At 40.5% G+C, this 13,550-nt stretch overlaps 1 protein-coding gene across 3 annotated transcripts in view; it reads right to left on the minus strand.

Annotated features, from left to right (window-relative positions):
• The window catches only part of LOC110494603 (E3 ubiquitin-protein ligase PDZRN3-B), a 562,549-nt gene that overhangs the window by 119,850 nt on the left and 429,149 nt on the right, over positions 1-13,550 (minus strand). For all 3 annotated transcript variants that reach the window (XM_090206180.1, XM_090206179.1, XM_021569817.3), the window contains exons 2-3: positions 5,292-5,378; positions 2,593-2,700 (exon numbers count right to left, since the gene is read on the minus strand). In XM_090206180.1, coding sequence (XP_090062306.1) covers positions 2,593-2,598 — 6 coding nt within the window. In that variant the 5' untranslated portion in view covers positions 2,599-2,700; positions 5,292-5,378. The remainder of the gene's footprint in view (positions 1-2,592; positions 2,701-5,291; positions 5,379-13,550) is intronic.

The following is a 13,550-nucleotide window of genomic DNA, read 5'->3' on the forward strand; positions in this document are numbered from 1 at the left end:
CAAAGATAAATGAAAAAGAATGATAGTAAAAAGCTTTGGAGCACCTTAAATTAAATTATTGGAAAAAAGGCAAACTCAGCTCCATCATTCATTGAATCAGATGGCTCATTCACCACAAAACCAATGGATATTGCCAACTACTTTAATGATTTTTTCATTGGCAAGATTAGCAACTTAGGCATGACATGCCAGCAACAAATGCTGACACTACACATCCAAGTATATCTGACCAAATTATGAAAGACAAGCATTGTAATTTTAAATTCCGTAAAGTTAGTGTGGAAGAGGTGAAAAAATGATTGTTGTCTATCAACAATGACAAGCCACCAGGGTCTGACAACTTGGATGGGAAATTACTGAGGATAATAGCAGATGATATTGCCACTCCTATGTGCCATATTTTCCATTTAAGCCTACTAGAATGTGTGTGCCCCCAGGCTTGGAGGGAAGCAAAGGTCATTCCGCTACCTAAGAATAGTAAAGCCCCTTTACTGGCTCAAATAGCACACCAATCAGCCTGTTACCAACCCTTAGTAAACTTTGGGAAAAAAATTGCATTTGACCAGATACAATGCCATTTTACAGTAAACTAATTTACAAACTTGCAGCATGCTTATAGAGAAGGACATTCAACAAGCACAGCACTTATACAAATGACTGATGATTGGCTGAGAGAAATTGATGATAAAAGATTGTGCGGGCTGTTTTGTTTGACTTCAGTGCAGCTTTTGACATTATTGATCATAGTCTGCTGCTGTCAAAACGTATGTGTTATGGCTTTAAACCCTCTGCTATTGTGGATAAAGAGTTACCTGTCTAACAGAACACAGAGGGTATTGTTTAATGGAAGCCTCTCCAACATAATCCAGGTAGAATCAGGAATTCCCCAAGGCAGCTGTCTTGGCCCATTTACTTTTTCAATCTTTACAAATGAATTGCCACTGGCTTTGAGGAAAGCCAGAGTATCTATGTATGCGGATGACTGAACACTATACGTGTCAGCGACTGAAATGACTGCAACACATAAAGAGTTGCAGTTAGTTTCAGAGTGGGAGGCAAGGAATAATTCGTCCTAAATATTTCTAAAACTAAAAGCATTGAATTTGGGACACATCATTCACTAAACCCTAAACCTCAACTAAATCTTATAATAAATAATGTGGAAATTGAGTTGACTAAACTGCTTGGAGTTACCCTGGATTGTAAACTGTCATGGTCAAAACATATTGATATAACAGTAGCTAAGATGGGGAGAAGTATGTCCATGATAAGGCACTTGACAGCACTGTCAACAAGGCAGGTCCTACAGGCCTTAGTTTTGTCGCACCTGAACTACTGTTCAGTCGTGGTCAGGTGACACAAAAACGGACTTAAGAAAATTGCAATTGGTTCAGAACAGGGCAGCACGGCTGGCCCTTGGATGTACACAGAGAGTTAATATTAATAATATGCATGTCAATCTTTCCTGGCTCAAAGTGGAGGAGAGATTGACTTCATCACTACTTCTGATAATACCTTATGAGAGTTGAATGCATTGAGCTGTCTGTTTGAACTACTGGCGCACACTACTGGCGCACAACTCGGATACCCATGCATACCCCACAAGCCATTTCACAAGAGGTCTCTTCACAGTCCCCACGTCCACAGACTATGGAAGGCGCACAGTGCTACATAGAGCCATGACTACATGGAACTCTATTTCACATCAAGTAACTCATGCAAGCAGTACAATTAGATTAAAAAAACACATTATGGAACAACAGGGACTGTGAAGCAACACAAACATAGGCACAGACACATGCATACACACACGATAACATACATACTATACACACACGTAGAAATGGATTTTGTACTGTAAATATGAGGTAGTGGTGGAGTAGCAGCCTGAGGGCACACAGTCTGTGAATGTATTGTAATGTTTTTAAAATGGTATAAACTGCCTTAATTTTGCTGGACCCAAGGAAGAGTAGCTAATGGGGATCGATAAAAAATACAAATACAGTAATGCACAGTTAAATTAACATCTGAGTTCCATGCATCCTTTGTGACAACCTCTAGTTCACACTATAAAATAAACCTTTGTGATGTTGGTTTTCTGTACACGCTTAAAAGTGACCCGCGGGAGCACATGACCTTTACACAGTGAGATTTTGTATGAAGGCGAGAGGATGCTGCTCCACAGCAGGTCTGTCAGAAGGAATTCGTCAGCTAGTCAGTAAACGAGTGCCTCTTTTGAGCAGCTATAGCAAACATAGAGAGACAGCCTGGGCTCAGGTTGGTCTAACTCTATTTACAGTGATGTCTCACTAAAAGTCTTAATGATTACCATAAGAGACATTTGCTGCATGTAACTTCTGCAAATATAGTCAAAGTTGTTTAGCAATGTTTATCTGTTACTGTCGTGTCTGTATTTTTTTTTAAAACCATTCCTGGTTTTGATCGTTTATCACCATCAGACTATCTGTTGCTTTATTTCTTAGCATGGAGAAAATGGACACATGCTAAGTGCTGTGCTAAATGCCCCAGAAGCTACCTCACCTCCTGGTTCTTGGCCTTCACACGAAATGGTACAGAAGGTCAGTCACATACCTCCATTATTCTGTCGTGGATCTGAAGGCCTCCCTCCTTGTCTGTTGGTCCCTTCTCAACGATCTTGGATACAAAAATTCCTTCATTCGAAGTGCCTTCATGGTCGTCCTGTGGCGAAAAAACTGCCATGTTAATGACCCATTTCTGATCATCTCAGATAACACATTGATGAAATTGATTAAGAAATAGTTGTAACTATTGAAGATGATTACATAAAAATATTTAATTACAAAACATGCTAATTTACTTTAAAATATTCAGCAAAAATAATATCTTTAAAATATTAAACAAGTCTCTTGCTAAATCTGCCTAACCTACTTTCAAAAGTCCTGAGGACATTATGCAGACAATTCAAAATGGTTTTCCCATTACCCATTCCCACCAATCAGGGTCAGAGACACCCTGCCGGTCTTTACATGTGAACGCAACTGCAGTCATCAACGCAGCCTTGTTAACCCAGCGATTAACCGCAGGGCTCAACAGCCTGTAGTGACTGGCAAGTGGTTGCAGGTGCACATTACACAGGGCTTAATGTTGGGCTCCACAGAGCCCCAGTGCCAAAATGCCTGCCAGTTGACATGTTTCCTAGGGCTGGATAATACAACTCTGACCCAGCCCGTTAGAGGGGCTAAATGTTGAATGGATGTGTTGGAAGGATATGAGTTACTCTGCGTCCATCAGTGAGGCTTTGACCCCTGAGTTGTAAGAGCTACGATTGGATTAACAAAGCACTGCCAACATCCCTCTCAGCTCTCTCCTAAAACCACATCAAACTAACCCTGTGCCTCTGCCAAGTCGTGCGACAGTGTGCTAAATTTATATGGAATACTTAAAGAAACCTTAGAAGTCAAGGTGTGAATGCTGCAATTCATTATTTCAGGTCTGCTTCCTTTTTTTCCCGAGCTCATCACAGCACATTTTTAACTGTGAAACAAACACATTTCCTCCCAAAATGGCACGGATTGCCAAGGGAATGTCACAGCAGGAGAGTGAGAGGACTGATGCTTTGCCATGCATCCCCCTGCCCTGGGGCCACAGTGTGGATAAACTCAGTACTTAGACCCTAGAGTGTCTACGAAGGCCAGCCTTTAATCATACTCAGCCTGGTGTCCAACCCAACTCTGTCTCTGAATCGCATCAACACTAGTCAAGGGTGAAAACGCCATTAATCAATCGTTTCTTGTGGAGGATTTGGTGACCTCTTTATGAAGTTATTCTAGCCTTAAAGACAATTCGAGCAAACGTTGAGTGCATGGGACCCCCTTTTGTAACACAGGTGGCTGGTGGCACCTTAATTGTGGAGGGCGGGCTCATAGTAATGGCTGGAACGGAGTAAATTGAATGGTATCAAACACATGGTTTCTGTGTTTTAATACCATTCAATTTACACCATTCCAGATATTATTACAAGCTGTCCTCCCCTCACCTGCCTCCTGTGTTTTGTAGGCCCGCAGATCAGTTCCCCAGATGTAAAAATAACAAAGAGCTCTTTTCATTTGATTGCAAAGTGCATATTTCAATGTACATAATGAGCAATAACTCTTCACTGTCAAAACTCTCTTTGGGTTGATGCATGGTTCTGTCAAGGGAACCGGAAAGACCATGGAATCAAGAAAAAATGCTTTTGGTGTTTGGTCCTTTTTATAGTTTCCTGCTGTAAAACGTTTTACTGTAATAATCCATGTCGCCACAGCAAAGTGCGTCACTATAGCAATTTAAATTAACCACAGAACAACAGCCCTGAGTGGAACACTTTGGCACACATTCTTCCCAGCAAAAAAATACACTGCGAACTGGGACCAGCTTACACTGTACAGAGATTGAGATGCTCCAAGTATACGAGACCCAGTTCTAACTGAGCTCTGAGCCCAAATTTAAAAAGTATCTGAGTAAGATTGCCAATCTTGGATCAGGTTCCCCTTTCCATATAACTGTATTCATTATTATCTAGAAAGGCAAAACTGATCCTATAGCAGTCCTTCTACTCTAAGAATCTTTGTGAATATGTGCCCTAATCCCAGATCAGCAGTGATATTCCTTCCCTCTCCTCTTGGGAGCCAATGGCAGACAGTGAGACAGCAAACACAGAGGCCATAACAGGTTATCAGCTCAGGGCAGAGGACCCACTTCACACCACGTCTGTTTTTACCATGTCATCATAGTCGCCTCAATTAAAGAGGACAATAGTGTGGGCACAGTCATAATCCTTAATTTGATCCTCATATGAAGTAATTATAAACCACAAATCCGCTAAACCTAACCATTAAACAAACACCATGCGATCTATCCACATAGGCTCAAGAGAGATACTTTTTAATTTGACCTTTTTTTAAACTAGGCAAGTCAGTTAAGAACAAATTATTATTTAGAATGACGGCCTACCCCGGACGATGCTGGGCCAATTGTGCACCACCCTATGGGACTCCCAATCACAGACGAATATGATACAGCCTGGAATCGAACCAGGGACTGTAGTGACACCTCTTGCACTGAGATGCAGTGCCTTTGACTGCTGCTCCACTCGGGAGCCCAAAAAATACTAGCACTGTGTGTGCAAGCTATGTCGGTATTGGGGTAAAACACAAAACTATAGTTAATCGTAGTTCAAGTATTTGCCTCCATTCCTGATTTCCCATATGACACTTGGCTGACCATCAATGAGATAAAACAGTAACCCAGAGATGCCACTTGTAACCTACCGCACATGGTCGTCCTCCCACGATGTTGAAGCCCAGAGAACCTCCCTCCCGATGAAGGATGGCTGTGAGGTTTTTTGTCTCCCCGCCCTGTGTACAGACAGAAAGAGGACAGGAAGTCATTAACAACCCAAATAACAAATACCACTGAATAAAATAAATTATTGAACAAATCATAAAAAATCATAAAATAAAACTCCCTGCAGACAGACATACAGACAGGTAGACAAAGGGCAGGTGCTTATTTTCACTTAAAACAATACAAAAATAACTGAATTAAAGTATTGAACAAATCTATGAAATTGACCTAGAAGTCAATGGAGTATTTGAGGTACGATAGAAATAGCCTCAGGTAAAAGGGCAGACCCCCAAGCTACTCCATACACAGTAAATGGATATGTAAAGGTATCAGCGTAACCAACATGGCTGGTAGCAGGTGGGGAGAGCCATCTGTTCTCACATCTTAGTACTTCACTGGTGTGGACTAGAGGTCGACCCATTAATTGTAATGGCTGATTAATTAGGGCCGATTTCAAGTTTTCATAACAATCGGAAATCGGTAATTTTGGACGCCGATTTTTCTTCTTTTTTTCTTTTCTTTTTTTTTTACATCTTTATTTAACTAGGCAAGTCAGTTAAGAACACATTCTTATTTGCAATGACGGCCTAGGAATGGTGGGTTTACTGCCTTGTTCAGGGGCAGAACGACAGATTTTTACCTTGTCAGCTCAGGGATTCAATCGTGCAACCTTATGGTTAACTAGTTCAATGCTCTAACCACCTGCCTCACGAGGAGCCCGCCTGTTACGCGAATGCAGTAAGAAGCCAAGGTAAGTTGCTAGCTAGCATTAAACTTAATCAATCATAATCACTAGTTATAACTACACATGGTTGATGATATTACTAGTTTATCTAGCGTGTCCTGCGTTGCATATAATCGATGCCGTGCACATTCGCGAAAAAGGACTGTGGTTGCTCCAACGTGTACCTAACCATAAACATCAACGCCTTTCTTAAAATCAATACACAGAAGTATATATTTTTAAACCTGAATATTTAGCTAAAATAAATCCAGGTTAGCAGGCAATATTAACCAGGTGAAATTGTGTCACTTCTCTTGCGTTCATTGCATGCAGAGTCAGGGTATTTGCAACAGTTTGGGCCGCCTGGCTCATTGCGAACTAATTTGCCAGAATTTTACATAATTATGATATAACATTGAAGGTTGTGCAATGTACCAGGAATATTTAGACTGATGGATGCCACTCATTAAATAAAATACGGAACGGTTTCGTATTTCACTGAAAGAATAAACGTCTTGTTTTCGAGATGATAGTTTCCGGATTTGACCATATTAATGACCTAAGGCTCGCATTTCTGTGTGTTATTATGTTATAATTAAGTCTATGATTTGATAGAGCAGTCTGACTGAGCGATGGTAGGCACCAGCAGGCTCATAAGCATTCATTCAAACAGCACTTTCATGCGTTTTGCCAGCAGCTCTGCTGTTTATGACTTCAAGCCTATCAACTCCCGAGATTAGGCTGGTGTAACGATGTGATGTGAAATGGCTAGCTAGTTAGTGGGGTGCGAGCTAATACCGTTTCAAACGTCACTCGCTCTGAGACTTGGAGTAGTTGTTCCCCTTGCTCTGCATGGGTAACGCTGCTTCGAGGGTGGCTGTTGTCGTAGTGTTCCTGGTTCGAGCCCAGGTAGGAGCGAGGAATGGGACGGAAGCTATGCTGTTACACTGGCAATACTAAAGTGCCTATAAGAACATCCAATAGTCAAAGGTATATGAAATACAAATGGAACAGAGAGAAATAGTCCTATAATTCCTATAATAACTACAACCTAAAACTTCTTACGTGGGAATATTGAAGACTCATGTTAAAAGGAACCACCAGCTTTCATATGTTCTCATGTTCTGAGCAAGGAACTTAAACGTTAGCTTTCTTACATGGCACATATTGCACTTTTACTTTCTTCTCCAACACTTTGTTTTTGCATTATTTAAACCAAATTGAACATGTTTCATTATTTATTTCAGGCTAAATTGATTGTATTGATGTATTATATTAAGATAAAATAAGTGTTCATTCAGTATTGTTGTAATTGTCATTATTACAAATACATTTTAAAAATTGGCCGATTAATCGGTATCGACTTTTTGCCCTCCAATAATCGGTATCGGTATTGAAAAATCATAATCGGTCGACCCCTAGTGTGGATCTATATCATGATTCTCTGTGGCTTAGCTAGCTCTCTGGGAAAGAGCGGTCAAGTGACTGGTTCAAGCAAGGGTTAAAGGCTCTTTCCTTCGCCCTCTCCTTCTCTTGCTCCAAAAGCCATTTGCTATGTGTATTAATACACCAGTAGACCTCTCTGTCAATGGAGGGATGACAAGTGGAACGCTGAGAAACCAGTGCAGTCAGCTCACTTAATCTGCTTTTTAAGGGGACAGTCAGAGGGTGGGACTGGTGCTGGGACCATCATGTCAGCAGTCATCCCAGTATGGAGAATGCTATAGCATACAGGGACTAAATATAAAAGCAGGTATTAACAGTACAGTGTCATGACTGAGTCCGGCTACCATATACGCTACAGGATAAGGTGCAGAGTACTAGCCTATACTGTAGGTCTGCCAGGGAAGAATGTGCACTGCTGCTGGACCATGTTGTGTCGGCGCATGTGTACAGAGTTCTATGTTTCAAAACAACTATTGGCTATTTCCTGAAAGGAAAATTAATCTTCTGCCGATCTACCATTCCAGTGTTTAATTGCTATATCGCCACCATGGCCTATTTATTTCCTTAACTTACCTCATTTGCACTCACTGTACTTTTTGTTTTATTTTGTTCTACTATTATTGACTGTATGTATTGTTTATTCCATGTGTAACTCTGTGTTGTTGTATGTGTCGAATTGCTATGCTTTATCTTGGCCAGGTCGCAGTTGCAAATGAGAACTTGTTCTCAACTAGCCTACCTGGTTAAATAAAGGTGAAAAAATAAATAAAATAAAATAAATATCTAAGGATATGAAAAATATAGAAAGACTGAAAGTAGAAGGGTAGGCAAGTTAGTCAATGCATTCAGCATTGTCCCTTCCTTTTATACTATATGTTGTAAGGATAGCCTACATCTGTAGGAACTGAGAAACAAGACAATGTGTACGGAGGACTGAATACTTCTAAAACCAGTGGAGTGAGCATGTCACGCCACACAGACACTAATCCCACAGACAGACGCCAATCATTGCAGACAATGTTGATCTTGCTTCGCATTCACCTAACCTATGTAGCCTTATTTATGACAGGATCACGGAGAAAGACCACATCCCATATTCAGCCCAGTCAATCTTTGCCAGTTTCCTTATTCTGTTCAGTTCTGTACATTTTATGTATTTATTTATTTATTTATTTAACCTTTATTTAACTAGGCAAGTCAGTTAAAAATAAATTCTTATTTACAATGACGGCCTACCAAAAGGCAAAAGGCCTCCTGCGGGGTCTGGAATTAAAAATAAAAATGTTGGACAAAACACACATCACGACAAGAGACACCACTACATAAAGAGAGACCTAAGACAACAACATAGCATGGCCGAAACACATGACAACACAGCATGGTAGCAACACAACATGACAACATGGTAGCAGCACAAAACATGTAACAAACATTATTGGGCACAGATAACAGCACAAAGGGCAAGAAGGTAGAGACAACAATACATCACGTGAAGCAGCCACAATTGTCAGTATTAGTGTCCATGTCAATCAGAAGGCAGGTGTATATCAGCACTGGAAAGCTGGCCTATGCCATGTTTTCCTGTACATTTTTCAATATGGCTGAGATTCTGTGTTCCAAACCCAGCAGTCAAAGAAGGTTACCTGTCACCATTGATATTTCTCCTGTTATGGCAGTCGATTGGGGAGCAAATATGTGAGCCTGAATCTGATTTCAGAAGATCTGATAACACGTGACCTGAACTAGCCCAAGTAAAAACACAGACGCTGGTTCGCTGAGATTTGCAATGCAGCGACAGTCTACATGTCGCCCGACTCCAACAGTTCATTCCACTTGTGTCTTTCTGTTTGATACTGCCACATGTGCACTGATGTTACCTTCCAAGCAATCCTGTTCATACTGCTTGACTGAATCTGGAAAAAAAATCTGAAGAGAAAAAGCCTTTTAAACTAACCACATCATCCACATAATTATTTTTTTTCTAGCTTCCTCTTTTTCTTTCATGGATAATTTGAAAAATAATTCATTTGGAGATGTTTTCCAGGGATTAGAGCTTCAAGGAGGAGAACAACTTTCTTTGTTCATCCACTTTAACGGAGTTTGTACAGTGCATTTCAAAGGATTGAATAGACAGTACTAAATAAGAAACCTGAATCTGTAAAGTGTTTTGAAAGTGTCATCTTAATTTCTTTCTGGTACCAGACTGAAAAAAACATGTTAGTCGTCAAATCTGATAGTGTATCAAGTAATACTGTGGTAATGGGGTGCAGCACACATTTTTAAAAAGAGTGCAAAAGCAAGGGGAGAAAACACAATAACACTAGGTAAAGGTCTAAACAAGTCCCACTACTAACATATCTGTCCAACCTGGACTCAAGCGTAGACATAAGATAGTAAATGTACATCTGGGACACTACAATTAGTATGATATGTTATGTTTCGTATGGTATTGTATTTATTAATTTGTGGATGTTCATCATCCATTTCGTATGATATGTTACGAATAAAATGTGTATATGTTACGAATTCCAATTTGTTGTGGCTAACGTTAGCTAGGTGGGGGTTAAGATGTTAGGGTTAGGAGTTAGGTTAAAGGGTTAAAGTTAGGGTTAGCTAACATGCTAAGTAGTTACAAAGTAGCTAAAAAGTAGTAAGTAGTTGCTAATTTTAAAAAGTTGCTAACTAAAAAAGGTGACAGACCGGCTCGATTTGGTCTTATGAAGCAAAATTGAAATTGTGTTTTTTTACATTGGATAAATATAGAAGCTCAGAGATAGAAAATTGTATATCATACACTACAATTTAGGAACAATTTAATGTTTTGGGACACCTACTTGAGAGCTCTTCTTTGTCTACACCCATTCAGCATCATTCACACCCTCTTAAGCTTTAGCCCCACCCATCTCGTTAAAGATTCACGTGTGAGGCTATGTACTAAACAACCAAATATTTCAAGACTAAAGGCTGGTTTAAACTACAGGTCTTTTTGTAAATTTAATCTGGAGTGCCAAAGTGTGCTCTAAGCGTTCTTAAACACGTTGTCAGATTGTCCGTTCGTAAATTCAGAGTGTTTCGCTCTCGGCACGTTCAGAGTGCACACTGGACTCTTTTTGCCGAGGAGTAGGGTTGATTCTAGCGTTCTGACCTAACAACAGCAGTCAAGCACCCAAGGTAACTGGCTAACGTTGGCTAGCTACTTCATCTTACTCGCCCTATCAGAGCTGTTTAGGTTGTTTTTATGTTATCCAGAGTGTTGGTGACTGCAACAGTGCTGCTGGTAAAATTGGATTACGCTTTTTTGCCAATGTTTACTCACACCAGCCATATTCAATGGGTGTTGAGCATTTGTAAATTTGTCAGTTATTCTGCGCTCTGGTACACTCAGATGAGAGTGCTCTGAAATCAGAGTAGATAGCCAGAGCGAATTTACCAGCTATGTCTATCAACAGTTATTGCAGTGACATCATAAACATTCTATTGAAATAGTTACTTGCATAATGGAGTGTTTTGTTAGCTAAACAATGAACCTAAACATAATGTAGCTAGCTAGCTAAACAATGAATCATAATCCCAACTCATAACGTTACTACCCTGCATGAATCTGCAGGTAGTTAACCATCCAGGTTCAATGTTAGCTAGCTAACATTAGGCTATAACTAGCAATGCTAGAGATACAAATATCAGATCATACACGTAATGTTAGCTAGCTAGCCAGCCAGCTAATGTTAGCTAGCTAGCTAACAGTGCACTTTAACTTGAAATGAAAATAACTTTCTGGCAAAATTAAAAACATGCAATATCTGAAAATGTAGCTAGCTAACCAGCTAGCAATGAGGATTCGGCCCAGAAGTGTCCCTTTTCCGGGGGCCAGAACTGATTGAATTGGGTGTCATACTCAGCCCGGAATCAAAATGAATGACTGCCCAGAATCGGCCCAAGTACATTGGGCCATTTCCATCTACCAGAATTCAGCCGACTTTGCCGGCATCTTAACAGAATCCCCCCAGAAGCGGCCCAATACTAATTTAAATAAATGCATACAAAATTTCCGATTTAGTCATTTTAAATATTACTATTATACATTTTATACATACAAATTATACCCATCCACAAAAAAAAACATTTTGTGTCGGAGGTAACACCACACACCTGGTGACCGTGTCAGTGTGCATGCACCAGGCCCGCCACAGGAGTTGCGAGATGGGACATCCTGGCCAGCTAAGGACATCCTGGCCAACAAAACCCTCCCCTAAATGTGCATCACCTCAAGGGTCTCCTGGGCGTAGCCAACACGGGTCTTGAACCAACATCTGTAACAACACAGTTTGCACTGCGATGCAGTGTCTTAGACCGCTATGCCACTCGGGAGGCTCCAGCCACTAAGTGTTTAATGCCCAGCACAAAGTATCAAAATACAAAAATACTACACAGGACTCTTAAAGAATTTCATTTAAATGCTAATTGTATTTTTGATCACAGAAACAATGAGAAAATATGGAAAAATAATTAATGAAATGATAATTATAAAAAAAACTGTGTAATCATCTGCCAAAGAGTAGCCCCAAACGGCCCGAGCCCCAAGTAATATATACATTTAGGCCAGATAACTCTCACCAGAATCAGCCCGAGCCCCAAGTAATACATGTGGGCCAGATAACTCACACTGGAATCGGCCCGAGCTCTATCCCCGCACTCTAGCCATAAGTACTACTGCTGAAGGAGGCCCAGACTCGGGCCACATGACATCGGCAGAGTCTGACTCTCAGCCGAGTAGCCCGACTCTCAGCCAGAATTGGGCCAGATCCACTGTGCTAGCTGGGTAGGCTCTCTTACCCGTCCGTATACATGGATGGACGCTTCTCCTTCTCTGTCACAGATGCCATGGTTGCCCTTAGTTTGAAGAAGTAATTCGGAGACAGGTTTTTTATACAACAGCCTTCTGTGTGTTCTCTTTTTCAACTCTGTCTGCATATTTGCAATCAAACAACAGAATTTTCTCCATCTCCATAGCTATCATACTCTAATTCCACTGATTTCAAAATTCGGTCCTCCAGAATGTGGAGAGCAACACTTATGCAGTTCTACTATGTGATATCTTTCAAAAAAGCAGCGTTCGAAAGCATTACCTACACATACTGACCAGCTCATATTATAGACAGAAGCGTGCTACATGGCAGACCAATCCGAACTCATCTTTCGGCATGTCCAGCCCACTCACTATCTCAGCCAATCATGGCTAGCGGGAAGGTTGCTCACTTTTTCCGGGGCTAATTTAACAATTGTATTCGTAAGATGGCATAAAAGTTTGTTATGAATGCGCATCAAAGTTCACCTGTTCCAGAAGGCATTTCTTCCCAAAAACTCAATTTGATAAAAAAAAAAATGTACTTTTAAATGGCTCTCCTGTGAAGTAGTGAAGTGTGACATATGCCTAGTTTCCTGAAACAGGTGACAAATGCTAAAGTTGTCCATGATGTGATTCGAACACGCAATCTTTGGGTTGCTAGACGTTCAAGTTATACGCCCACCCACCCTACTAAGTAACCTTCTGTCTTATGTAGCCATACCAAACATAACATATCATACTAATTTGAGTTTCTGGATTTACCCTTACTATGTTACATCTAGTCTATGAGACCAGGCTGGTGTGTATGTTCCCTTATATTCAGAATGCTTGTAGTGTACCTTACCTGTTCTTCCACCATGGGTTGATATGGACTTATACAAGATCATAAACATTTCAACCTCTCCCTAGCTGACCAGAAGGGAGGCCTCTATCCTTGTATGTCCACTGTGTTGAGTACAATACTTGGCTATAGAACATGGCAAAAACGATGCACTGACTAGCATATAAATATATGCGATATACACTGAGTGTACAAAACATCAAGGACATATCTTTCAATGACATAGACTTACTAGGTGAATCGAGGTCCCTTATTAATGTCACTTGTTAAATCCACTTCAATCAGTGTAGATGAAGGGGTTATTTAAAAGTATTTTTAAGCCGTAA

This window comes from Oncorhynchus mykiss, chromosome 17, assembly GCF_057628025.1.
Source record: "Oncorhynchus mykiss isolate SJ-2025 chromosome 17, ASM5762802v1, whole genome shotgun sequence".
NCBI classification, from domain to species: domain Eukaryota; kingdom Metazoa; phylum Chordata; class Actinopteri; order Salmoniformes; family Salmonidae; genus Oncorhynchus; species Oncorhynchus mykiss.